At 49.1% G+C, this 25,784-nt stretch overlaps 1 protein-coding gene across 4 annotated transcripts in view; it reads left to right on the forward strand.

Moving 5' to 3' along the window:
* The window catches only part of CAMTA1 (calmodulin binding transcription activator 1), an 875,067-nt gene that overhangs the window by 290,152 nt on the left and 559,131 nt on the right, over positions 1-25,784 (forward strand). For all 4 annotated transcript variants that reach the window (XM_036854334.1, XM_036854351.1, XM_036854359.1 and 1 more), the window contains one exon: positions 4,708-4,775. In XM_036854334.1, the coding sequence (XP_036710229.1) occupies positions 4,708-4,775 (68 nt within the window). The remainder of the gene's footprint in view (positions 1-4,707; positions 4,776-25,784) is intronic.

Here is a 25,784-nt window from a genome sequence, read left to right on the forward strand (position 1 = left end):
GCCTATGTTTTCCTCTGAGGGTTTTACAGTGTGTAGCCTTACATTTAGGTCTTTAGGTATATTTATAATTGTTATATTTTTTTCTTGGATTGATTCCTTGATCGTTATGTAGTGTCCTTCCTTGTCTCTTGTAACATTCTTTATTTTAAAGTCTATTTTATCTGTTATGAGTATTGCTACTCCAGCTTTCTTTTGATTTCCATTTGCATGGAATATCTTTTTCCATCCCCTCACTTTCAGTCTGTATGTGTCCCTAGGTCTGAAGTGGGTTTCTTGTAGACATCATATAGATGGGTCTTGTTTTTGTATCCAGTAAGCGAACCTCTGTCTTTTGGTTGGAGCATTTAATCCATTCACACTTAAGGTGATTATTGATATGTATGTTCCTATTACCATTTTCTTAATTGTTTTGGGTTTGTTTTTGTAGGTCCTTTTCTTCTCATGTGCTTTCCACATAGAGAAATTCCTTTAGCATTTGTTGTAGAGCTGGTTTGGTGGTGCTGAATTCTCTTAGCTTTTGCTTGTCTGTAAAGCTTTTGATTTCTCCATCGAATCTGAATGAGATCCTTGCTGGGTAGAGTAATCTTGGTTGTAGGTTTTTCCCTTTCATCACTTTAAATATATCGTGCCACTCCCTTCTGGCTTGTAGAGTTTCTGCTGTGAAATCAGCTGTTAACCTCATGGGAGTTCCCTTGTACGTTATTTGTCATTTTTCCCTTGTTGCTTTTAATAATTTTTCTTTGTCTTTAATTTTTGTCAGTTTGATTACTAGGTGTCTCAGCATGTTTCTCTTTGGGTTTATCCTGCCTGGGACTCCCTATGCTTCCTGGACTTGGGTGACTATTTCGTTTCCCATGTTAGGGAAGCTTTCAACTATAATCTCATCAAATATTTTCTCGGGTCCTTTCTCTCTCTCTTCTCCTTCTGGGACCCCTATAATGCGAATGTTGGTGTGTTTAATGTTGTCCCAGAGGTCTCTTAGGCTGTCTTCATTTCTTTTCATTCTTTTTTCTTTAGTCTGTTCCGCAGCAGTGAATTCCACCATTCTGTCTTCCAGGTCACTTATCCGTTCTTCTGCCTCAGTTATTCTGCTATTGATTCCTTCGAGTGTAGTTTTCATTTCAGTTATTGTATTGTTCATCTCTGTTTGTTTGTTCTTTAATTCTTCTAGGTCTTTGTTAATCATTTCTTGCATCTTCTCAATCTTTGCCTCCATTCTTATTCCAAGGTCCTGGATCATCTTCACTATCATTATTCTGAATTCTTTTTCTGGAAGGTTGCATATCTCCACTTCATTTAGTTGTTTTTCTGGGTTTTTATCTTGTTCCTTCATAGTACATAGTCCTCTGACTTTTCCTTTTGTCTGTCTTTCTGTGAATCTGGTTTCGTTCCACAGGCTGCAGAATTGTAGTTCTTCTTGCTTCTGCTGTCTGCCCTCTCAGGCTTCATGTGGTCTTATTATCTGACTGGTCATAGTAGGTGCTCAATAAACATTTGTAGAGTAAACATTGATTGCAATAAGTAGTCCAGGGAGTTTTTCTCTTTGCACGACAGTAGCAGTAGAGGGGGCCCTGCCAGGTTGGGGTGACTGTTGCCTGAGGGATGTTCACGAAGGCCTTCTTTGGGAGTCTGGGTCTTTGGGACACTGTGATGAATCTAGAGGTGTCTGGGGTGCCCTGTGCCTCCATCCTTCTGGGCCATTAGGGGTCACTTAGCTCTCAGCATGATCCTGGGCAAGGGCGTGGATCCCAGGGGTTCCAGTTGGCAGACTATTCCCCCAGATATAAAGGCTCCTGAAATTCAGGTAGATGGGCTGATGCACCTAGGAAGTGGCACAGTTTATCCACTTCCTGACTCTAGCCACTGCCTGCTGTCAAGGTCATTCACTTGTTCAGTTTCATTAATGACTGTCACACATGCTAATCCATGTTCATGCATACCTTTCACTATCAGCTCATGCCCATTTAATTTCTGGGAAACTTATTGTTGTAGATTGAAAGCTACACACTTGAATAGTTTATAATATGCAGATTGTTTCAAGACCTGGTGTTTATTATTGCATAAATTCTGAACTCCTTTTCTGAAAGTATTAGAAAAATATCAGTCCTATAATTCTTTACAAGATAACTACATTCCATGACAATACTGTTACAAATGTTTATTTTGAAGAAGATGCTCAGCATGTCCTGTTTACTATTCTCTTGCGATTCAAAATGTTAGTTAGGTCTCTGAGGTGAATGAATGAATGCTTTGTGCAACCAAATGGGCACCACTAGATAAAGGGAAGTATTGACTCCAACTAAGTCTGAAGAGTCACTGTGATGATACCATTCACTGTGGGAATAGGGGGTGGATGGCGGTGGAAGGGGGTGGAGGGTGGGATCGATGAAGGTAAGTCCAGCAGTGCTGGAAGAGTCTGATCTGGACCATTTGGTACCTGCTGCCTCCTTGGGGCCTCTGTGGAGCCAGCTTGCAACACGTAGACCTTCTAATCATAATCATGATAGTGATGATTGTGGGGCATAGCTATACGCCAGTCAGGGTATTAAGAATTTTCACTCCTTATAACTACCCATGAGGTGGTATTATCTCAGTTTCATAGGAAACTGAGGTCTAGACAGGTTAAGTGATGTTCTCAAGATCAGACAGTGCATAAGTGGCAGAGCCAGCACCCCAAGCCAGGTCTGTTTGCTTCTAAAGCATGTGCTCTTAGCTGTGATACTATATCACCTTCCCACAGTGACTTAGAGTTAATTAAATCACCGGTAAATGTTTATCTAGGAGCCGCTGGGTTTTGCTGCCTTTAAGCACTTGCTTCAACTATCTTAAGTAATAAACATGTACAAACACGCAACATACTCAGGACACACACACAGACATTCATAGATGCAATTTTATTTCTCTAATGCCCACTCTTCCTCCCTCCCTCCCCCCCTGCACCCACCCACCCACCCACTCATCCATCCATCTGTCTAACAAACACTTATCAGGACATTGTGAGGTCCCAGGGATACATCAGTGATGACATATTCCTTGCCCTTGAGGAGTACATGGCCCAGTGGGGGATGCTATCCAAGTAAACAAGCCCTTAGGATGCAGAGTGATAAATCCTACACACTGGGGGAAGGTGCTGGGTGCCATGGGAGCACAGAGGATGGGCAACCCATCCTGTCATGAAGAGTTAGGAGGGCCAGCCAGGGGAGGTGATACCTATCTATGGTGACATCTTAGGGAAGATATCTTCTAAGGAGGGGAAAGAGAATATGTTCTCTCTCAGGGACGAGAGGGAACAATGTGCTGGTTGATCAGCTTTTTAGTTGCAGTCAACAGTAAAAATCTGTACAACAAGGCAACTCTGTTTTTGTCATAGGTTTCTGCTTCCCAGCTTCTTGGTGAAAGGTCCAGTCTTCTGGACTGAGGTGGCTTGGGCTCTGGTGACCAGTCACTGGCTAGCTCGTGGTCGTGGCTGGTTTCCACGATGATGTGAGGCCCTGACCGCCCACCCCACCCCCAGGCCGGTGACCTTCATACCCTGTGGCATGGCTGGTGTTTTCTACTTTGACCTGCTCCGCTTCCCTGGTTTTGGTGATGTGTCTTCTCTTTCTTCAAGGCCCAGTTTAGCGTCTCTGTGGTCACGGGTGTCCACTCCCTAATGTCCAAGCCCAGAGGAGGCTAACAGGCTGCAGGTCTCTAGGTGGCCGGGCTGCTCTGTCATGAGGAGCCCTCCACGAACCCCAGCTGCACAGAAAGTTGAGAAGGGAGGCCCGTCCTCCACATTTTTCTGGTTGTCAAGGGCGGCAGCTCCACACTGTAGCATCACCAAGATCAAGGGAACTGTGTACTAGTCCAACCTTAATCTAACTTACGGTCCCTGCCAATTTCACGTTAGCAGATTCGTTTGGAGCTGGAAGTAATGGGCCACATCATGCCTCAGAGCCCGAGCAATGACTTATGTGGATGTCACCCACTGGCTTTTTATGGAAATTGTTAATAAATCAGTAATTCTATCTGCAGTGATGTTGTTGTGTTTATAAATATTTAATTTACCTTCAGGCGCCCACATTTCTTCCATCTTTGCCTTAAACTCTGCTGACATTGTTCTTCGTTCTGAAGCGCTCCTCAATAGATTAAGTTATCAGTAGTGGGAAAGGTTAACTCTCTCTCTCTCTCTTTCTGTCTCTCTGTCTCTGTCTCTGTAATATGGCTTTTTCTTTTCTTTTCTTTTTTAATCTTTGTGTGATTTGGCTCGGGGCTTGGGGCTCATGCTGAGAGAAGGCAACATTTCTTGTGACAATGATGAAAGGTTACTCCAGCTTCAGAAGGAGACCAACTAAACGTTCCAATTCTGACCTTGCATGAGTGGGGACCTGTTGTTGGCATGTGTTTTTCCCCTCCTTCAAATTAATGACATTTAGAAGCTGAAATGGTGTCTGATGTTTTCCTCCTACAGAGAAATATCTTTGTCCTTGCCACTGACTCATCTTTTGAAACCCAGTGCTTTGATTATTAGAGTATGGCAGGTTGAATGGAAAGGTCTTAAAAAAATCAAAATAGAAACACAGTCCAAGTCGAGTGTTTCTCCACTGGAGATGGGGTTCCGGCCTCACAAAAGAGGACAGCGGCTGGGAAACAGCAAAAAACTTTCTTACCTCTCAGGATCCAATGTGAGCTAATTGTTGTTATTATCTTTTTATTCTTCTGTTTCAGGAAATTGCAGCTTATTTAATAACATTTGAGAAACACGAAGAATGGCTAACCACATCCCCTAAGACAAGGTAATGTCCCAGATCTCACAGTTTTTCAAATATGTACAGTAAATGGATTGATTTTCATTGATTACCTGATTTGGCCAGTCAATTCATGGGCAAGTTCAAAATGTCATGTTCTGCCTGAGAGCTTGTGACATTGAGGTCTCAGTCATCAGCCTGAGACGATGGTAGTGACTGCAATCGGATGGATTAAAAACAGGGCAGCTGCTCTCATGCAAGTTGGAAATTTTAAGCTGTTGGCCTGACGCTGGATCCTTCAGCCAGGTGCTTGGAAAAGGTTTGGCAGGCAGGACCATCAGGGGAAGTTTATTTTGGGAAAGTGCCCATATGACACCCGTGTTCTCTAGAAACTTACTTTCTAAAAGGGAAACTACCTCACCTGTCCACTGTCATCTCAACACGTTTTACAAACTGAAAGTCAAGTTTTTCTTGATGGTGTTAAGATCTCCCAAATCAGAATTCACGGCTAAGTTTGCAGTTTATTATTTAGTCAATGTCCATGAACCTGCCAACTGCCATGGACACTGAACTAGTCTCACCACTTGGGAATAGAGGGAATTGGTGAAGATTCAGCTGACTTGAGTTCTGTCAGTGCAAGTGATATTATTTTGTGAAGAATGGAGACATTGGAATTTAGGGTTGATTTTTAAAGGCAGCCTCTTCTTTCCTCCCCAGCTCTCATTTTTTCATTTTTAGTAAGTTACATTCTAGAGCTTTGGAAATACCCGGCCACTCTCTTCCAATTGCCACAGTTTTTCTATCAGCGGTGACGGGGCCAGGTGTTTAACAGCCTGAGTGGTGTTAGCTGGAGTGCGGCTTACAGGATAACTGTACTGTGGGTTTGAATTTGAGAGGCAGAAAGCCCAGTTTGTTCCCTTTGTCCAGAAGCACCAAATTCTCCAACTTTGTTAACTGGGAGACCAGGGAAAGGGTTTGGGGTGTGTCCTCTGCCCACTTGGCCATCAGCTTGACCTGTTCATCCTTTCTGAGCCATGGAGGAAAGATGTTTACTCAGTCTAGAAGATTCTTTAACATATTTCTTCATGAGGCTTAGGTTTTTACTGGTTAGCATCCATTAGATGAGGACAGAATTTTCCATTTTGAAGGAGGTCAGAGGATATTGAGGAAAGGACGATTAGTTCCTGAGATCTGCATCCCCCAGGTGAGGGTAGAGGTTGACTCTGATTCTTTTACCTTTCATCCTGAACCCCTCTGTAGGATGTCTTCAACTCCTCAGCCTTCTGAGGCCGTGATTTCCTTTGCTATAAAATCAAATGGTTTGTATCAGTCAGCTTTTGATGTGATAATGCCTTGTAAGAAACAATCCCCAAACTGACTTATAACAATAATTTTTTATTTCCTGCTCATGGGTCTATGGGTTGGCTGTGGCTTTGGGTTGACTTCAGGACCACTGGAGATGTGTCTTTTTGTTGTAGAACCTAGGCTGAGGAAGCCTCCCCCTGCCCCCATCCCTTCCCTGTCTGGGACATCTGGTTCTCATGGGGGATGGCAGAGGCTTAAAAGTCCAAGGCAATCCAAGGCAGGCACAGTGAAAACCCCTGGATATGATTCTGGATGTGGCATCATATGTCACACCTGCTCACAAATCCATTAGCCAAAGTAATTCCCGTGGCTGAGCCTAATAAGAATGAGGCCAAGAAGGACATTCTTTGCTACAGTGGAGTCAGAGTGGGGGCAGGGAGAATGAACGGTGATGCAATCTACTATTTGGTGAGCACGGCCGTGTCCTGTACCATGGAAAGCCTGGAAAGCCCGGCACACTCATCTCTCCTTCCTTCTGGGGACATCTTCTTCCAGGGCAGTGGTTCCCAAACTTGAGCAGGCATCAGAATCAGCCGAAGGGCTTGTTAAAGTAACGTGCTGCACCCCACCCCCAGTTTCTGATTCAGTATGTCTGGTGTGGGACCTGAGCACCTGTTATTTCTAACAGGTTCCCAGGTGATGGGGTGCAGCTGGCCTGGGACCTCACTTTGAGAACTGCTGCCCTAGCTTCTCTGGACGGAAGGGAGCCTGTCTGATCCCTGCTTCGGCACCATTTCCTGGCTCCCCACAGCGGTTCTCATTTCGAGCAGCCTCCAGCCTCTCCACGCTCCCTTCACTCCTCAGCAAAACACTCCCTGAATCTAAGTGGAAGGAAAGAGCTTCCCTTTAGCCAGAGAGTGAGAGTTTCTGGAACGTGTCCCGGGCCAGACACCTGATTTCAGATATGCAGACACGTGTCCTGTTTCAGCCGCCCTCTGACTGCACAACAAGGCGGGGATTCTGCCTCACGTTTCAGTCTGAATTCGGGTTTCCATTGAGAAGCGAATGTCACTCATGGTCATGCCTGACTCACTTGACTTTTGGGAGTATAAATAGAGCCGAGAGCCTTCCCATCCCGAGGCACAAGGGGTGCCCCGGCAGCAGAGAAGGAGTGTGGGTTTCGATATCGACAAATCTGGGTTTGAGCCTTGGCCCTGTCACTCAGTAGCTTTGTGACTTTAAGAGAGTCATTTCATCCCCTTTCAAAGCTCTACTTTTTCTTCTTCACGCATGGAACAGAGGTCAATGTTGATTCTGTCCTCTTTGGGTCACAATGAGGACTGAATGAGATAATATTTGTGATCTTGCCTTGCATGCTGTGAGGGTCCATGTCCAAGCACGGGGGTGTCATCGTCCCTCTTGTCTGCAAGGGGCCATCCCCAGGCCTCCTGGAGGCTTTGATTTTAGGACGCATCTGCCACAATCTCTCCAGGCTTTGGAAGGACGAATTTCTTTCCTAAGGGCAGAGGGTGAAGACAGAACGTTTCCTATTAGTCTTACAATATCCAATCCGTGTTTATACTTGAAAGCGTCTTGTCCCAGGAGGGGGAAAAGTTGCTGTGATTGTTGAAGAATCTTCTTAAATTAGTTGTTGAGTTTGGATCTCCCCACCCTGCCTTCTCTTGTATTGAAATTAATTGACGCAGTGAACTGCTGAGTTCTTGCAAACCGGCCTCCTGGTATTAAGGAATTAATGACACCAAAACTCTGTTGAACGAGGAGGCGATACAACTTCTGTTTGCCGCCGCTGCTAATTTCATTTTAGAAAATTAATAAAAATGAATTGCACCACTGACATTTATAGAGTTTCCTAATAAAATGATACATTGTTCGTGTGGAGGAATCCCTATTAAATTAATTGTTGTATTCAGCTCACATATAGATGTTGGTATAGGGGCTGCAGAGGGACCCACTCCTTGTCTCCGTGGCTAGCTGATGGCTGGGGGTTATAAATAGAGCCCTTGCTCAGATCCTGCCCTAATTACAGAGAAGGTCCTGGGAGCCCCGCTCACCTGTTTAATAATGAAGTGTGCTACAAGGAGGCTCCCAGGGTTGGGGGTCCCGGGGGCGGCAGTGGCGCCACGACAGGGCTGAATGCAGATTGTTGAAACAGCCCATATTGTATTATCAGCAACTGGGACCTTTTGGAAATGGCAGCTTGAAAAATCACCCCTCAGGACGTCTTTATTTGGCACTTGCTGTGTGCCCAGCACTATAGTAATACCACTGGGAGACCCCAGGGGACTCCACACTCCCCACCCCACAAGGTGGATTTAGAATCTTGGAATCAAGAGCTTCCGCCCTCCGTCTTGTACGTTCTTCCAGCTCCTCCTTCTGGCCTTGATTCTTTGTCACTTTCTCTGTGAGGCCCTCCCTGAACCCACAATTTAAAATCGCACCCCTCCCATCCAGCCAGAATCCCTTTCCTCTTTCCCTGTTTTCTGTTTCTCTAGTGCGCTTATCACCATCTGACACACTGCGTTAGTTCCCCTATTTATTTGTTTAATTCACTTATTCATTATCTGACCTCCTCTCCCCCAAAGTAAAAGTACCACAAGGAGAGGGACTTTCGGTCTAGCTTGTTCAAGGGGCCTCCCCAATGCCTGCAGCGCTGCTGGACACACGGTGGGTGCTCCGTGAATATTTGTGAGATGAATGAGAGAGTGAGTCAGGGTTTGAAGGGAAGAGACCTGGGTTGACTCTAGTTTTGTCTTGTATAGATTGCCCGTGTACTGTGCTCTGGGGTACTTCTGTGGGCTTTTAAGTCCTTTCAACAGCTCTGCCAGGCAATGAGATGGAGAGAGGGTGTATTATCTGTCCAAGATTGCACAGCGAATGTTGGAACTGGAATTTGAACCCAGGATTATCTTATTGCAAAGCCCACAAACTTAGCTTCGATGCTAACCCTCTGCTGGTGTGGGGTTTGAAGGTGGCCCCGCAAACTGTTCCACTATTCTTTCCCACCTCCCATCTCCATGAATTATGAACCACCCGGGAGACCCAGCCTCCCTTTGCTGGTGAGCTTGGCTGTGGGTTCCTGTGCTGGCCTCTGGAGATGGATTTAGCCCCGAGTTGCAGGCAGTGTAGAGAAGCACACACTGCCATAGGGTGGAGAGCAGAGCCCAGCAGAGCACAGGCAGGCGGGCTGCAAAACTTAGCAATCCCAGTAATTTATTTCTCCTCCCCTGGGAAACATGCAAACTTCCTTGGAAGCCAGGGACACGCAAAGCTCAAAATGGAATCGAAAACATTTCCTTCCCAGGAATCCTGTGTGTATCGGTTAGAAGGAGGCTGGAAAATGTTATTAATTATCTAATTAATTAATTAGATTTATATAGATCACATCTTAACACTGAAACACTAAAGGTCTAATAATAGAATTTTCCTATAATGAACACTAGATGCTTCTTGGTCAATAAGCAGTAAAACAGCCAAGTAGAGGGAGGGGTCTGGAAGGAAAGGAGAAGAAAAGTGAGACCTGAGTTTCAAGAAGACCCAAGGGACTCAGCGAGAGACCCACCCTCGCTCTCCCAGCTCTCAGGACCCTGTAGGTCCATTGCTTCTTCCGCCCTGGACCTTTCCCACCCCAGTGGTAGGAACAAGTCTTGGGTCTTCTGCTCTTTCCTCCAAAGTTCTCCCTCCCAGGACTCCAAGAACTCCAGGGTTTGACTCTTAACTCTCTGTGGACCTTCCCCAAGGCTGAACCTCTCTGCTGGGCACCTGGATGTCATGTTATTATCTCAAACTCGTCACCTTTCCTCTCCCTCCTGCCCTCACTTCCGCTCTGTTTCCAATCTCTGATTTCCCTGGTTCTCAGAACCTCTTCTTAATGGGTCCAAAGCTCACACCTTGTCCTCCTTCATGGCCCCTCCTTCTCTTTCATCCCCTGAATAGAATTAGTCACCAGTTCTGCCAGTGTTGCAAACTGTACTTCACATCCTTACTTTCCTGTGTCCCCCAGGTTCGGCCCTTGCCACCTGCATCATGCTTGGGTTATGAAACAGCTCTGGACGCTCTCCTCTCCAGGCTGTACTCCTTTCCTCCCGCTGGTTTCCCTGAAACGTTCCTTTTGTTACATTGCTGTTCTCCTTGAAAACCTTAGCGACTTACTATGAGATGAAGCCCAGTGTCGTGTTCAAGGCCCTTATTCTGCCTCCACCTCCCTTTCTCAATCTTTTTCTTTGACTCCCCACTGCAAAGTACCCATTACAGTTAGGGGGCTGCTTACTGCTCTTCAGAGCCCACTGACCTCCCCTCAAATGCCCCACGTCCAACCCAATCTGCCCGCCCTTCGGATCTGACCTCTTCCCGGGAGGCCCCCCAGACACGCCAACTCACGGGGAGCCCTCTTCGCTGTCAGCTTCTGCAGCCCACGTTCTTTGTCATCAGTTTTTGACAATTTAGTGATCGTAAGTGTGGAAGTCTTGCCTCCTCACGGGGACAGCGAGCTCCCCAGGGGCAGGGCCGTGCCTTCCCTGTTGTCTCTGAAGGGCTCGCACGCAGAGAAGCAGGAGCTCTGACGGGGTGCGCGGCAGTGTGCGGGCTCGTGGGTGAGCGGCAGACTCGCACCTGCGCAGACCAGCAGAGAGGGGCCAGGCGGCGGCGCCAGGGGCGGGCAGAGCGCTCCACCCAGAAAGCCAGCCTCATCGGCCCCCACGTGGGTCCCTGTGCAGGTGGGGCTGCTTTGGCCAGGACCTGTGTAAGTGGCACACGAGAGTCACCTGTTGGCCACTTCCAGGGCTTCTGCTCCTTGGGACAGTTACAGGACTTTTCTAAGGAAGCCCCTATTCCTGGGGAGTGACCAGAATAGAACTGCACAAATCCTGTGGAGATCCCATCTGGAGGATTAAAAAATTCCCAGAACTAAAAAGGAATTTTTTAAAATAATTTTTTTAAATTTTATTTTTATTTTTTTGGCTGCGTTGGGTCTTCATTGCTGTGCGCGGGCTTTCTCTAGTTGTGGCGAGCGGGGACTACTCTTCGTTGCAGTGCGCGGGCTTCAGTAGTTGTGGCACGCGGGCTCAGTAGTTGTGGCACACGGGCTCAGTAGTTGTGGCACACGGGCTTAGTTGCTCCACGGCATGTGGGATCTTCCTGGACCAGGGCTCGAACCTGTGTCCCCTGCACTGGCAGGCGGATTCTTAACCACTGCGCCACCAGGGAAGTCATGACACGTGCTACAACATGGATGAGCTATGAGGACATGATGCTCAGTGAAACGAACCAGCCACAGGAGGGTGAGTACTGGATGATTCCGTTTACATGAGGTGCTGAGAGCAGTCAGATTCGTGGAGGCACAGAGTGGAATGGTGGGGGCCAAGGGCTGGGGGAGGGGTGGGGAGTTAGGGTTCGATGGGACAGAGTTTCAGTTCGGGACAATGAAAAAGATCTGAAGATGGGTGGTGGTGAGGGCTGCACAACAATGCGAGTGTACTTAATGCCGGTGAACAGTACACTTAAAAACGGAAAATTTTATGTTATATATATTTTACAACAATTAAAAGATTCCCACGACTGCCTCTGTAGCTGTGTCCAGCCAGGCAGAGCCGGGGGTTGGCTATGCGTGTGTGCGTGTGTGTGCGTGTGCGTGTGTGTGTGTGTGTGTGTGTGTGTGGCGGGTGCTATTAGCGGACAGTTTGGGAGGGCAGCTTTATACCTAGATCATTTCAGGGACTCTGTCCTTCGGAACTGCAAAAGAAGAAATAAACTAGGTTGGCAATGATTTCAATGTGGTGACCTCTGCATTCTGCTGGATTGGGGAACCTGCTATCAAATTAATATAACGATGTGTCATGTTACACCCATTCCAGCATTTCCTAACGCATTGAGCAAATTCTTGACGAAGTCCAAACTATTATCATTAACCAAAGAGCAAAAGTAGCAGCGGGTGGCGGCCGCTGGCTCAGGACTCACGAGGAGCCCCAGCTGCCCTGGGCCCCCCGGAAGGCATGTGCCTTGGGGGTCCTGTAGTTGGGATGCATTTCTGGATGAGGTGGGGAATGAGCCGTGACCTGGATCCTGATGAAGTGTCTGGTGTCTCGATGGTGGTGGGGAAATCCCCAGCCTCCACATCAAAGTGGGTCTGCCCCAGATTCCGGTGCATTTTCCAGAATCACAGAATGCAGAATGTCAAAGTGGGAGGAGACGGTGGAGCCCACCGATTCCCCTCGGTGCCCAGGAAGGGGGCCAAGGCGGGGGCACTGGCTGCCCAGAACCCTGGTCCGTGGTGCCCCTGGAAGCAGACCCGGGCTGGCTTCAGGTTTCCAGCTGCACAGCCTTAAGTGGCCACCCTTTTTGCGGGTGGGTACAGGGCATTTGTCACACTCACGGGGCTTGTGTGTCCTCTGCTATTGTGCCAGCTCTCATCACCTCCCTTCCCACTTCCTGGAGCCAGGAGTGCAAGTCTAGGGCCTCTTTCCTGGGAGGGAGCCAAGAGAGGGGAGAGGGTGCTTTTGTGTCTCGTATCTCGCCGGGTTAGGCAGCTGCCAGCTTCTGGCTCCAACCTCCGCTTTCTTTTACCCTCTTTATTTTCATCAGAAAGATCCATGCACGTAGTTTAATCAGGCCCAATGGCCCTAAAAGTCTTGTAAGAAGGAACAGCAGTCCTCTGCCCTACAGCTCAATCCCATCTCCCAGGAGTGACCACCGTCAATTCTTTTAGTTCCGATGTTACCTCCCGAGTTTCAATATGTTTATTCTGCTGTCTCCTGATTTGTCGGTTTCAGGTGTTATCTTCTGACGTCCCTGTATGCTAGCGGAGACTCTGTTCTCTCACTCTGCCATCTCCTCTGCTTCCCGTATCTGGGGAGGGGGCTCGTCAATGGAGGTAGCCAGCTTCCAGCGGGGGGGATTCTGAGAGTCTGCATCTCCAGATGCCGACGTCTGGAGATGCCATTCGGGGTCCTCCGGAGAAGGATCTGTCAGTGTGCTGCCTGGTGGTTTGGGCTTGGCGGCTAGTGGTCTGGGAAGCAGGCAGGGAGGGGGCTTGAAATTTCACCATTAATTAATGAATTTTCCTGGTTTACATCCGTGTTTCCTGCCTCTCCTCTGCTGTCTCCAAGTTTGGAGTCTTTCGGGGTCCCTTTCTGCAAGAAGAAACGCGTCTCCAGTGGGGGCAGAGGCCGGGTGGGGTGTGTGGGGCCCTGGGAGGGTCTGACTGTCCCCTGCACAGGTCTGCAGCCTCTCCCTCCCTCCCTCCCTCCCTCTCACCCTTTCCGAGCCTCTGCTCCTCTGGCACCTGATGCTTCCAGCCCACGGGTCTTTCCGGGGCTCTGCCGGCGAATTGGCTTGTTTATCCTGGTGCCCCCTCGAGGGCACGTGGGTTTTTGCTGCTTCTCTTCTGCCGAGTCGGTTACCAACCCTGCATCTGCCGTCCATCTCTCCAGAATGTGTTGACACCCTTGACCCCCTCCTGTCTCCGTTCCCCTTTGCTCTGTCCTTGTGGGTTTATACCCGTGATCACTCCTCTGCTGTCATTAGATTGGAGACGCGATGCTCGGTCCTTCACGTCAAGGGACCCTGTCCCTTGAGGGTGGGGCCCACTGGCCACTGCCCAGCCCTTCTGACTGGGACCTGCTCCCCTGTTTTCTCTTTCTCTCTCCTCTTCTTAGGCTCACTCTCGGTCTTCCTTGCTCTTTCACTGTCTTGCTTTTTTCTCTTTCTCTCCTTTTTAGTCTGCAGAAACAAATGCCTCACAATGCAGTTTTGAGGTTTCGAAATGCACAGCTGCTTAGGGCCCAGGAAACCCTGTGGCTGAGACGTGCAGGCTTCTTGGGTGCAGGGAGGTGGCCCCAAAGGCCAGCAGCTCCAGTGACACCACACCCTCTTTAATGCAGCACCCCCGGCTCAGAGCCTTTCCTCGTGTGGGCACAAGGGGTGTGGCCTCTTCTGGGCAGAATTTTGGGGGTCCTGGGTGCGGCCAGGGCCAGCCAGTATGCCATGCAAGTCACCTGACAATGGCACCTCGATGCCTTTGTCTCTGCTTGGCTATGAAGGTGTCTTCCGTGATTGTCCAAGTCTCCGGGCAGGGTGCTTCTCATCAGGGCACCTGCGATGCAAGTTGGGGTGCAGGGCACTGCCTGGAGACTGCTCACCCAGGGGACACCTGCCAGCATCTCTAAGCAGGACACCTGGCAGTAAAGACTGTTTCTGAGAATGAAACAGCACCGGCATTGTGCTCGCACAAATGGAGAGGCGTTTACCTACCCTGTCAGAGTCTATCAACTGTAATCTCATTTTCCTTCTGCTGCCGACCAGTTTATTCTTGGCATCTTCACTCCCCTTTCCTGAATTTGGAAAATTAGGATTGTCTGGTATCTCTGTAATTGGTCCGGATTGGTATCTGTGGTATTTCCTCTGGATCAATTCTGATCTAATAAATAGATGTTGGCTGCGCGGAGAGGGGGGCTGCTCGTGTGCTTGGGGGTGTCACAAGGTTGGAAGGCGCGTTCTCGGAATGGACCACTTTCTGCAATTCATCATCTTCCGTGTAATGAGTAATTCTCAAATCAGCTGGATATTCTGGGCTGGAGATTCTCCCACTGTTCTCAGTCTGGCTAAGAGGTAGTATTATCTTTGCTATTCTTAGATTTTCTAGTCTTTTATTATGGGGCTTTAAAAAAATTCAGAAGAAGCCAAAAACAAAGGAAGAAAATCTCTCCTGGTTCTCCAGCTCTACCTCATATCCCACTTTCCACACAAGTGTTTGCTTTGTATGGTGTGTGTTTATACACATACACACATGTACAAATGTACAATACACCCATGTGCACAGACACACATGTACACAGAAGTGCATGTACACATACTTACACACAACACACACATGCACACATATAGACACACACATGCACAGACATGCATGGACACATAATATACAACATAACACACATGTAAGCACATGTATACATATGCGCACACAACACTCATATATACATTCAGAAACACACAATATACACATGCACACTTATACACATATACATAAGTACACAACATATACGAATACACAACAGCCCACACACATACACACATGTGCACACACAACACATACTTTGCCACTTCAGTCATTATTTTCTTTTTTTTCTTCCAGTTTTATTGAGATGTAATTGACACACAGCACGGTGTGAGTTTAAGGTGTACAGCGTAATGATTTGATTTACATCCATCCTGAAGTGATTATCACAGTAACTTTAGTGAGCGTCCTTCATCTCAAATAGATACAAAATTAAAGAAATGGAAAAAACTTTTTTTCTTGTGATGATAACTCAGGGTTTACTCCCTTAATTTTCATGTGTAACGTAGAGCAGTGCTAACTGTATTGATCACGGTGTACATCACACCCCGAGTACTTATTTACCTTGTAGCTGGACGCTTGTACCCTTTGACCACCTTCCTCCAATTCCCCCTCCCCCCCACCTCCCCTCACCTCTGGTAACCACAAATCTGATCTTGTTTTCTATGAGTTTGTTTGTTTGTTTTTGAAGTAGCATCGACCTACAACACTGGGTTAGTTCCTGTTATACAACATTGTGATTCAATATTTCTATATATTTTGAACTGGTCACCACAGTAAGTCTAGTAAAGTACTACATGTCACCATACAAAGATATTAACTAATTATTGACTATATTCCCCACACTGTACATTTCATACCTGTTTTGTAAGAAAAAAAATGTCTGGGAGAAATTTCCTTCTTTTCATTCAATGATTTAATAAGATGGAACGTTGGAACATTTTGGGTAGAGGAAAATTTCTCCTAGAAGAGAGAAATTCTCCTGTCCTGGCAGCCCTGATCTCACCTGGTAGGGAAATTATGGCCAATTGAGCCGTTTAGTTTGAGGTGATTCTGGGGAGGCCGGAGGGAGACCTGAGGCTAGACCTGGGGCAGCTGCGTGCCGGGGAGAGGGTCCTGGCTATGCCGAGGGCAGGGGGCTGGCCAAGGTGCTTCCGGACTGGCTGCTTTGTGATTCCCATCACTGCCCTATTGAGGTCAGTAGGAATTTGGGACCAGATTTTTTTTTTTTTTTTGAGAATTCTTTAGGAACAGGAACTTTTTGACTGTGGTGGAATTGGATCTGTGCATAAAAGGGCAGCTGGCAATTAGGCTGAAATGTCAGGGAGATCAGAGCACTGCCAGGCTTAAGGGGAAAGTTGTAGAGGAAGGTGATGAAATTAGGGAAAGCACAAAACGTGCAACGATGGGGAAACAAGAGCAGAGGAGACCTGCTTGCCTCCCCCATGGAGCATGGCCGGCCCCGGGAAATGTGCCATTTCCACACATGTTCACACACACACAAGCCCTCAGTGCTCCTGCCTCAGTGTCACGGGCTCACAATAATTAATTCGGTCCACCAACTTCGGGAGGTGCTGCCCCTGGATCTGGGGGTTGACGGCACTCTGGCGAAGGCGCGTCATCTTCTCCCACGGGGTTGGGCGTAAGCCTTTTACTCCCGAATCAAATTGTCACCTCTTGTATCGTTGGTCTGCTCCGTTCTGTTTTTTCAGTGGACGTTGCTCGCAGTGTGCCAGGCGCCGTGCTGGGCTTTGGGGATGGAGTAGTGAGCCAGACAGACAGTTTACGATAATGGTGGTGCTGACAAGGGATGCAAGGGCCAAGTGCACTGAGAGGCTGGTCCTCCAGCAGACGGGGTGGGAGGGTGGGAGGGACCGTCAGCCTGCCTTCCTGAGGGGCTGAGCTTCAGACAGAGACTTGAAGGGCAAGCACATGTATGTGCGTGTATGTGTGTATGTTGGGGGCGGGATGAGCTGGGCAGAAGGAAAGCACGTTATTCCCTGGCTGTGCTGGAGGAGCCTTTGCAGATCTGAGCAGGAAGGCGCCAGGAGAGGGTGGGAGCAGACAGGAAGTCCTCACAGCCCAGCTAGTGAAGGTGGAGAGACACGGGTGGAGGTGAGGTGAGGGAGAGCCGTGGAGCCCAAGCTAAGGGCTTGGGGACAATGCTGGACAGTGCGGACCCACACTGGTGGGTTTTGAGCGGGGCAGTTAAATGAGCAGATGTTGATGACAGCCTCGTCCTGGTGGCCCTGGAGCTGGAGGAAGACTGGAAGGACAAGAATGGAAGGACAGAGAAGCAGTAGGGCGCCCACACTGGCCTCTGCAGATACCCACTTTAGTGATGGAAAGACTGAGGCTCCATCTGTCAGAAGGTACGCGCGTCCTGTTACTGCAGGACAGACCGTTTACTTTGGAGAGTCAGAAGTCTCAGTGAGCCAGGCTCCCTGGTGAACTGGGTGCTCAGTGGCTCAAAGTTCAAAGCTTTGGTTCCTCCCGAACGTCAACTGCCCAGCACTTGGCTGACGTCACCCCCCCTCCCGTCCCTCTGTCCCCTCACAGTTCTCCCACCTATGTGGGCTCAGTCCCTCCTCCTCACACCGGGGTTCTGACTGAGGCTTCGGGGGAGGAAGGGACCTCCAGGGCGAGGGGATCTGCTGGCTGGGATGGCTTCATGCCACAGCCCATCTACGTACGTGTGAAAAAAAATATTGACGACATTGGTGGTGATGGATGACAGGAGAATGCAAGGGGGAAATATTCTCTTGCAATAATTGCCAAACTCTGAGTTCTTTTCCGGCTGTGGTACAGAATTCCAAGGCGAGAAAAAAAAAATCTCTCTTACCACTTCATGAGTGAGTAGTTTGGTTCTTCCTCTTGGAGAAAAATTCCACCTTTAACCCCATATATCCCGTCGGCGTATGTCTGGAATTATCCGTAGTTACATTTCTCTGGTGTTTAATTTCCTTATCCAGTGCCAGAGGGCCTGCAAGGATACGTCAGAGTTTTGCAGTTTATTAATTTTGCATTAAATAATTAATAGTAAAGTTAATTGATGGATTATTCAATTTTCAGGTAAAATGGGACGATAAATATTCATAACTTATTTTATTAAGGGAATTTCCATTTCTTATGTCATTAAATCTAGATTAACGAAGGCTGATTTTAAATGAAGATTGAAAACAATTGTGCTTTAGAATTAATTTGCTAAGTTAAGGTCATTGCTTTGTGAGTTTACCCCCTGCCAGAAAGTTAGGGCTTCATCATCTGGATAAATGTCTGAATTCACAGAAGTAGCATTGCCATTAGTTAAGGAAAATTCCACGAGTCTGCTGGGGATTTCTCCTACGATGTTCCCAGTTCCCGACCGAGTGTGGTGAAGTGGGTGGGCCCGGAGGGCAGGTCTGGGATCCTTTCCAGGGAGTGTCCGGCTGTGGCTTTGAGCTGTTTGCTGTTTGTTCAGGAACTACAACAGGATTTAGAACTAACCCAAACCAGATGTGATGAGGGTATACATCCTGGTGAAAGAATGCTAATATGCTTCAAAGTCGATTTTAAGATAACTTTGGGTTTTCCCATGGAGTTTTAGGAGGTGCTTGATTTCCTATCTATAAATGCTCACAGCCAAGGGTTAACTACAGCTTCAATTTTTATTTGCATTTTTTAGCGATCTGATTTCTTTTATGTTATGTTAATTTGTAAAACTGCTTAGAGCATGGACCCACGCACTGGTACTGAAGATTTCTGAGTACCTCATAGGCTGTTGATAACTTGCAAAGCCCGTTCAAATCTGGGATCTTAATCCTCATAACAGCCCTGCAAAGTGGGCAAAGCTCAGTGGGATACTGAGGCAGAGAGAAAGAGAGAGAGAGTGAGAGAGAAAGAGAGAGAGCCATGTATTAAATGAAGCCCTTCTTTCTCCTGTCCAGCCATCTGGCCACTTCCCTCAGCTCAAGGAAACTGAGTCTCAGAGATCATGTGAACTGCCCAAGGTCACCTCAGCTAATTAGCCATGGAAGTTGGGACTAGAGCCCAGGTCTTTCTGACTCACCTTTGAGTGGTTTTTTTCCAACTTCAGTATCTAGTGCTTTAACATAATTTTTTAACCACCCGGAGTAGTGGGGCATTTGGGAGTATTTATAACCCGCAGAACAGTTTTCTCTGCACTGCCAAGTGTTCATTATAATTTTCCAGTGAAATTTTTGCTCTGAAGAAGTTGATCCTATGGTAAGCCTTCCTTTCAGAGGAGAGCATTTTATGCTGCATCTCATGAACCCACTCTCCTAAAATTATCTCTAATTGGCTTGGAAAGGGGCTTCCAACAGGCAGCTGGCTTAATATCTCCACTTTCTGGTTGTGACTCAGGGAGACACCAGGTCTCCATCTGGTTTGGGATAGCGGTCTTGTTAACTCGGAGGGTGAGATCCTATCAGTAACATGCAGGTTGAAGGGCTGCCTCAGGGGAGGTGGTGTGGAAACCGCCAGGGACAGCCTGTCCCGTCACGGATACAGGACGGCGGCTGGGGCCAGGAGAGGGGGCGATGAAATGCAGTTCCGCGATGCCTAGCATCATGCAATGAGCCCCTCCTGAGCACCCGCTGCGTGCTTGGGTTGTACTAGGCACCGTGCGGTTACAAAGGTGGTGGAAAACATGGCGCCTAATCCTATTGCAGAGACAAGCCACACGTATCTGAGATAACTAGAGAGAAATTCCCAGACAGCGCATGGCAGAGCCTGGTGTGTGTGTGTGTGTGTGTGTGTACGTGTGCACGCATGTGCTCCCTCGCGCACACACAGAGGTGTAGGAAGAATGCAAAACAGGGCCAAGATCAATTGGATTCGATTGATTTCATTGGGAAAAACAGCACAGCAACATTTGCAAAGGTGAATTTCAGTCAGAAAAGCGGGAACTTTGGTGGGGGGATGGTGCACCCTGATGGGGGACGGAAGAGACGACACGTGGACTTTTCCTGTCCCGATGTCACGGAGAGAACTGTTAACTGGTGGCTTTGGCATAAATGAGTATAAGGCTCTAGAGGCCATAGGGTGCCTGAAGCATTCCGGGAGGGAGGGAGGGAGGCCCCTGGGATGTCTTCATTTGTGCCCAGTGTGTGCAGAGCCTGGCAGAGGCTGGACGAGGAGGCAAAGCTGCTCCTGACGCTGAAGAGCTGCCCTCGAGGGCACAGGCACGCCCCCTTTGATCACGTGTCCAGGCGGGCACGGGGAGGTTGGAGGACCTTCCCAAGGCGGGGGTCAAACCACGTCTGTCTGAGTGGAAAGCCTCTGTTCCTGTGACTCGTAAGGCTCGCGGGATTGTGAGCAGAACCATTTACAAGGGCACCCTGATGGGTCATGGAGATCATGCTGACTTTTCCCCGTACTTGAGAGCAGTGGTTCTCAAAGGGGGATGATTCTGGCACACCCCTCCCCACTTTGCCTTGAGACATTTCTGGTGGTCACAGTGAGAGGAGGCTTGCTACTGGTATCCAGCGGGCAGAGGAGTCATTGATGTTGGTAAACACCCTACGATGCACAGGACAACCCCTCACATTAAAGAATGATCTAGCCCCAAATGTCAATAGTGCTGAGCTTGAGAAACCTGGGGTCAATTAAGAGATTTCATGCTGGAACCAGTGGTGGTCATGGTCCAGACTGGATTTGAATCCCAGTTCCACCACTTATTAGCAACCTCAGTTTCCTCATCTGTATAATGGGAATTATAATGGGGAAACTCGTGTTGTTGTGAGTGAAGTGTGTTGAGCACTTGTGGCATGGTGTTATTGGTATATTTATTATGATTCTCTCACCAGGAACCCATTCAGATGGCCCAGATGGCCCCTGGACTCTGTACACACACAGCCAATTGTTCCCCCACTTCTATTTCTGTGGTTGTGCAGGATGATGGCCTGAAGTCTCATGTCGTTCTCAACTACCAAAAATGATCCTTGGGATAAGCACATTTCAGAGAGGAAGGAGGAGAGAGAACTATGGGAGTTCACGTCACAACACTCAGCAGAGGAGAGCATTTTACATAGGAGGTGGATGTCTGAGCACAGGCCAAGCTCAGAGCCCCAAACTCATTTATGTATGCATGCAAAAAGAATTTATTGATCACTGTGTTATCTATTGCTGTATCACACTTTACCTAGAAACTTAGTGATTTAAAATAACAAATATTTATTATTTCACTGTTTCTGTGGGTCAGGAATCCAGGGCAGCTTAGCTGGACGCCTCTGCCTCAGGGCCTGTCACAGGGCCACAGCCGAGGCGTCAGCCGGGGCTGCAGACCCACCTGGGGACTGGAGTGAGGCGGGATCCACTTCCAAGCTCGCGTGCGTGGTTGCTGGAGGATTTGGTTCCTCCTGGCTGTTGGCCAGAGGTCACCTGGGCTCCTTGCCCCATGGGCCTCTCCAACATGGCAGCTTGCTTCAGCAGAGCAAGTTAGCGAGAGAGCATGGGAGGGAGTCTCTGGAATCTGACCCCACAGGTCACATCCTATTGCTTTTGCTGAAATCTATTTCTAAGAAGTGAGCTACTGGCTCCAGCTCACACCCAGGGGAGGGGATCCCACGAGGGCGTGGATTCCAGGAGGTGGGGATCACTGGGGGCTAACTTAGGTGCTGCCTACCACAATGACGGATGACGCAAGACTGATGAGAAGGGCCAGGTGTACCTGGGGAGCTAATCATGGCATTCACACTCGCTTTCTGTGTGACCTTGACAGAGCACGTTCCCTCTCCGGGACTCAGTTTCCTTCCCCGTAAGATGACTGAGTTGGATTTCAGGACGGCAAGTATGAGTGAGCCCTCCGTGCGCGGGGCGGGCGCCAAGGATCATGCCACCACTTTCCTGAGAGCTGGGTTCAGCCTCGGAAGCCTTCCTAAACGGCGCTGGTTTCAACTTTTCAACTCTTAGTCGTGTCGACATCCATTTGCCATCTCTGAGTGACCTCTAAAGGGACCTTCTGTGGTTATGGCAGCTCAGACTACCAACCAAGACGTTAGAGTGAAAAGGGGCAGGTGGGCCAGTCTCCTGTTGGCCGGAGTGAGAAAGCTGACAGCTTAGTGTTTGTGAATCCCGGCCGGCCCGGCTCTCTCTCGGCAGCCCACCCCTTCCTCATTCAGCAGCACAACTCCAGGTGGGCTGATTCAGAGGGGCCACCTGCTGCGGAGCCGTGGGGTCTGAAGCCCAGAGTGGGGTTGGCCTGGCCTGGCCTTGTCGTTGGTGGGTGGGCTTCTGTGCGGCTCCTCATGGGGACAGATTTGGGTCCAGTGACTCTCCTGCCTGTGGCGACCTGGAAAGGGAGCACGGGTCATTCCGGAAACGAGCTTGAGGCAGCCCGAGGTATTCCTGCATTCAATTTATCGGACTTTCAAGTGATTCATCCTGTTCCTTCCTGGGTCGTGTTCCTGGGCTCCAGGAACACGTGTTGGCTTAATTTGCTTCTGAGATCTCGATACCACCCGTTCATTGCTTCCAGGAGCTGCTGGGGCATTCTGTTAACAAGGAGCAGAGCATGTTTTCGGGCTGTGTAACCCTCTATCCCAACCCATTAGAATTTTCAGCTCCCGCCAACACCCCTGCTTTTCTTAAAGTTTCTTTTCCTGAAGGGCTGGAATATTCGGAGGCAGTTTAATAGACATCGATCTGCGAGGAATTTTAGCCACTGTGCTTCAGGAGAGTTGAGAAGCCAATCATTAATCCCTTCAGCAGCCCATCCTTTTTCTTTAAAATGACCTAATAGCTGAATTGCTTGAGCGGGCTGGGCCGGCCTGACCCACTTCGGCTCCTTGCCTTCTGCTGCTTCATTCAGATAAGTCCGCTGTGAATCATTCAGCCCTCTTGCAGGGGCGACTGTGTCCTCTTGTTGTAATATCTAATTAGCTACCTGGGAGGCCAGTGTCATCTTTACAGACAGCTGCTGCTCACCTAGGGCGGATGAATGGGTATCCTTAGGACAAGGGTCAGATTCTGCCTTTTCAAGGAGGTTGGTTTGTCCTCTGACCCCAGAGGGACGGCACTGGTCCTCGGGCTTGTCCAGGCTCCCCTTTGCTTGGTCCTCTGCCCATGCCAGCAGAAAGTGACCCCAGGTCCCTCCCAGCTTAGGGACTCTTGGGTGACTCCTATGTCCACGTGCATCTCTACTGCAGTGGTGTCCTATTGCCTCCGTAAGTGATCACCACAAATGCAGTGGCTTAAAGTACACACGTCTGTTATCATACAGTCTGTAGGTCAGACGTGTGGCACAGGTCTCACTGGGCTAAAATCAACGTGTCAGCAGGGCTGGTTCCCCCTGGAGGCTCTGGGGAAAATCCGTTTCCTTGCCTTCTCCAGATGCTGGGGGCACCGCACTCCTTGGCTCACGGCCCCTTCCTCTGTCTTAAGAGCCAGCAATGTGGCATCTCTCTGACCCTCTCTCCATCTCTGCTCTCCTCGCCTCCTCCCTCTTCCACTTTTAAGGATCCTTGCGATTACATTGGGCTTGTCCAGATTCTCCAGGATACTCCCCTCACGTGAAGGTCGGCTGACTATCTGCTGATAGTCAGCCCTAATTCCCCTTTACCGTGTAACCTGGCATACTCGCAGGTCCAGACTTGAGGATGTGGATGCCTTGGGGGCGTTAGGCTGCTTCCCACACCTACCATTGCCCTGGCTTCACTGTTGCCGATTTTATGGAACTTTCTGTTGGGAAGAAAACCTCTGAGAGTTTTCCTGAGCAGGCAGCCTCATGTAATTTTAGGTGTGGGCGTTACAGACAGACAGACAAAGAGACAGACCTGGGCCCGTCTTAGTTCAGGTGACCAGCAGGAAAGTTGCTTCATCTCTCTGAGCCCCAGGTTTGTTTTTTTTTTTTTTCCTGTAAAATGGGCCTATGAATACCCATCTCCCAGGACTGTTGCGAAGATTCAACGAGACACCGTGTGGCAGAGCCATCCAGAGGCGGTAGCGGTTCCTGTGATCTACATCATCATGTGTCTTTGTCCTTAGTCTGAGTGTGGGGGCGTCTCTCTGTCGGGAGGAGGGCTTGGTGCCTCTTTAACTCGTTCCCTGAGCCCCGCCCCGAAGGAGGACGTGCGGGGGTGCTGGGGGCATCTGTCTGATTCCGGAGCCGACTGCTGGTCCCCTGGTCGTCGCTCAGGTCTGGCTTCATTCAAACCCATCCTCTTACTTTTAGGAGACAGGACTGTATGTCCCTGAGAGGCATGGACTGACCTTTTCCTCTGTCTCTCTCGAGACGCCTGCAGATTATCTTCCTGACATTTCCCTTGGGATGGGTTCTCTTGACTCCTTCCGGGGCGGGGGACTGTGCCAGCTCGTGTTTTCCTCACGATAACTGGCAGAGATGGAGATGATCGTCTCCGGTTCAGACGGAAGATGAAGACGTGACCACCTGCCCAAGGTTACGCGGCTGACGAGGGACAGAGCCGAACACCAACCCTGGCCCTTCCGATCAAGGCTGACTGTTCTTCGGGTTCTAGCCGTCCTCTCCCTCAGATGCCCAGCAGATGCTGGCTGCTCTTGAACAGCTTTGGGGACCCTCCCTCCCCCCTCTTATTTCTGACCTCCTTTGTGGCAGCACATCCTGGGGGCCAACAGCCCCCTGTTCACTCTCTCTCTCTTTTTTTTAACTTACTAGATTATCAGCTTATTAAACAAATATAACTCAGTTGGAAGAGTTGCATAGGGCAGGGTACGGGGAGACAGTGCGGGGCATCCGGGCCTGCTCTGAGCACGCCAGTCTCCCCAAATCTCCACGTGTCCCACCCAGCCCCCAGTTCACGCTTGTCTTTGACACGGGAAAGGCAGGCAGTGATCACATGGAACTGAATTGTTCCCTTTGGCCCCAGTGTTTCTCAGGGAGAGCCCTTCTCCAGGGTCCTTGTCCCCTTGCTGTCCTGGAAATATCGGGCTATGGAGCTAAATCGCAGGGACCATTTGCTTATTTCTTTCACTTTCCAGGACTCACTTTGTTGCAGGGGGTGGTGGTGCCCTGGGTTCCGGCTCTTACACTTTTGTAGCCACCCCGCTGAAGGTATTGGTTGATTTCCCTCCTGCTTCTCCCTCTGCCCCACCTGTGGAAGCCTTCCCAGGAAGCCTCGTGTCCCCCTGTTTGGGTACACTGGCCCAGTCTCTCCTGGTCCTTCCACGGGGCTCCCGGTTCCCCCCAGGAAAGTGTAGCATCAGCAAGAGAAGCAGCAACCTTCTGAAATGCAGTGTGTGCAGATAAATTATTCAAGGAAACTTAGTCTCACTTTATTAAGGCAGGAACCATCCTTTTCTGTCAGAAGGTACAGACAGGGGCGGGATGAATGGGAGGCCCTGGGACCCAATGGCTCCTGGGGCCAGAGGACTGTGGCTGCCGTGGACTGATCACCAGCGTGGGGTTCGGGCTGGGATGCCCACCTGTGCCCTTGGCCTTGTGCTCAGATGTGGCCCCTTTAACCAGGCGGGGCTGCCTGGAGACAGGAGAGCGAGACAGCTCTCTAGGGAAGGGCCGTCCTGACCCGACTACCTGGGTCTGGAGAAGGATCCGGGGCTGGAGTGGCTTTGGGTCCGAGTGTCCAGGAGTAGAGAGAGGAAGGAGGGTCTCAGGCCGACCTCCCACCCCGGACAGGCCAGGGCCACACGTACTTACACGTGGTATTTCACATCATAATAAGGTTAAAGAGTTTGTGGCATTTCTAATGCTTTTCGGATTAATTTATATTCTGACGTGGTAATGAGGAAGCAGCTTTTGTCCAAGAGGTGAGATATGCAAAAATAACCTTTAAGTTTCTCATAATTAACCTTTAATGATATTCTCTCGCTTTAGCCATATATTTTATGCCTCAGAAATGTAACAGACAGAAGGAGGCGAGTGCTTCCTGCATCCAAATGCCTGGCAAAGGTGAAGTCGCTTGGAT

Source organism: Balaenoptera musculus, chromosome 1 (assembly GCF_009873245.2).
Source record: "Balaenoptera musculus isolate JJ_BM4_2016_0621 chromosome 1, mBalMus1.pri.v3, whole genome shotgun sequence".
Classification (NCBI taxonomy): domain Eukaryota; kingdom Metazoa; phylum Chordata; class Mammalia; order Artiodactyla; family Balaenopteridae; genus Balaenoptera; species Balaenoptera musculus.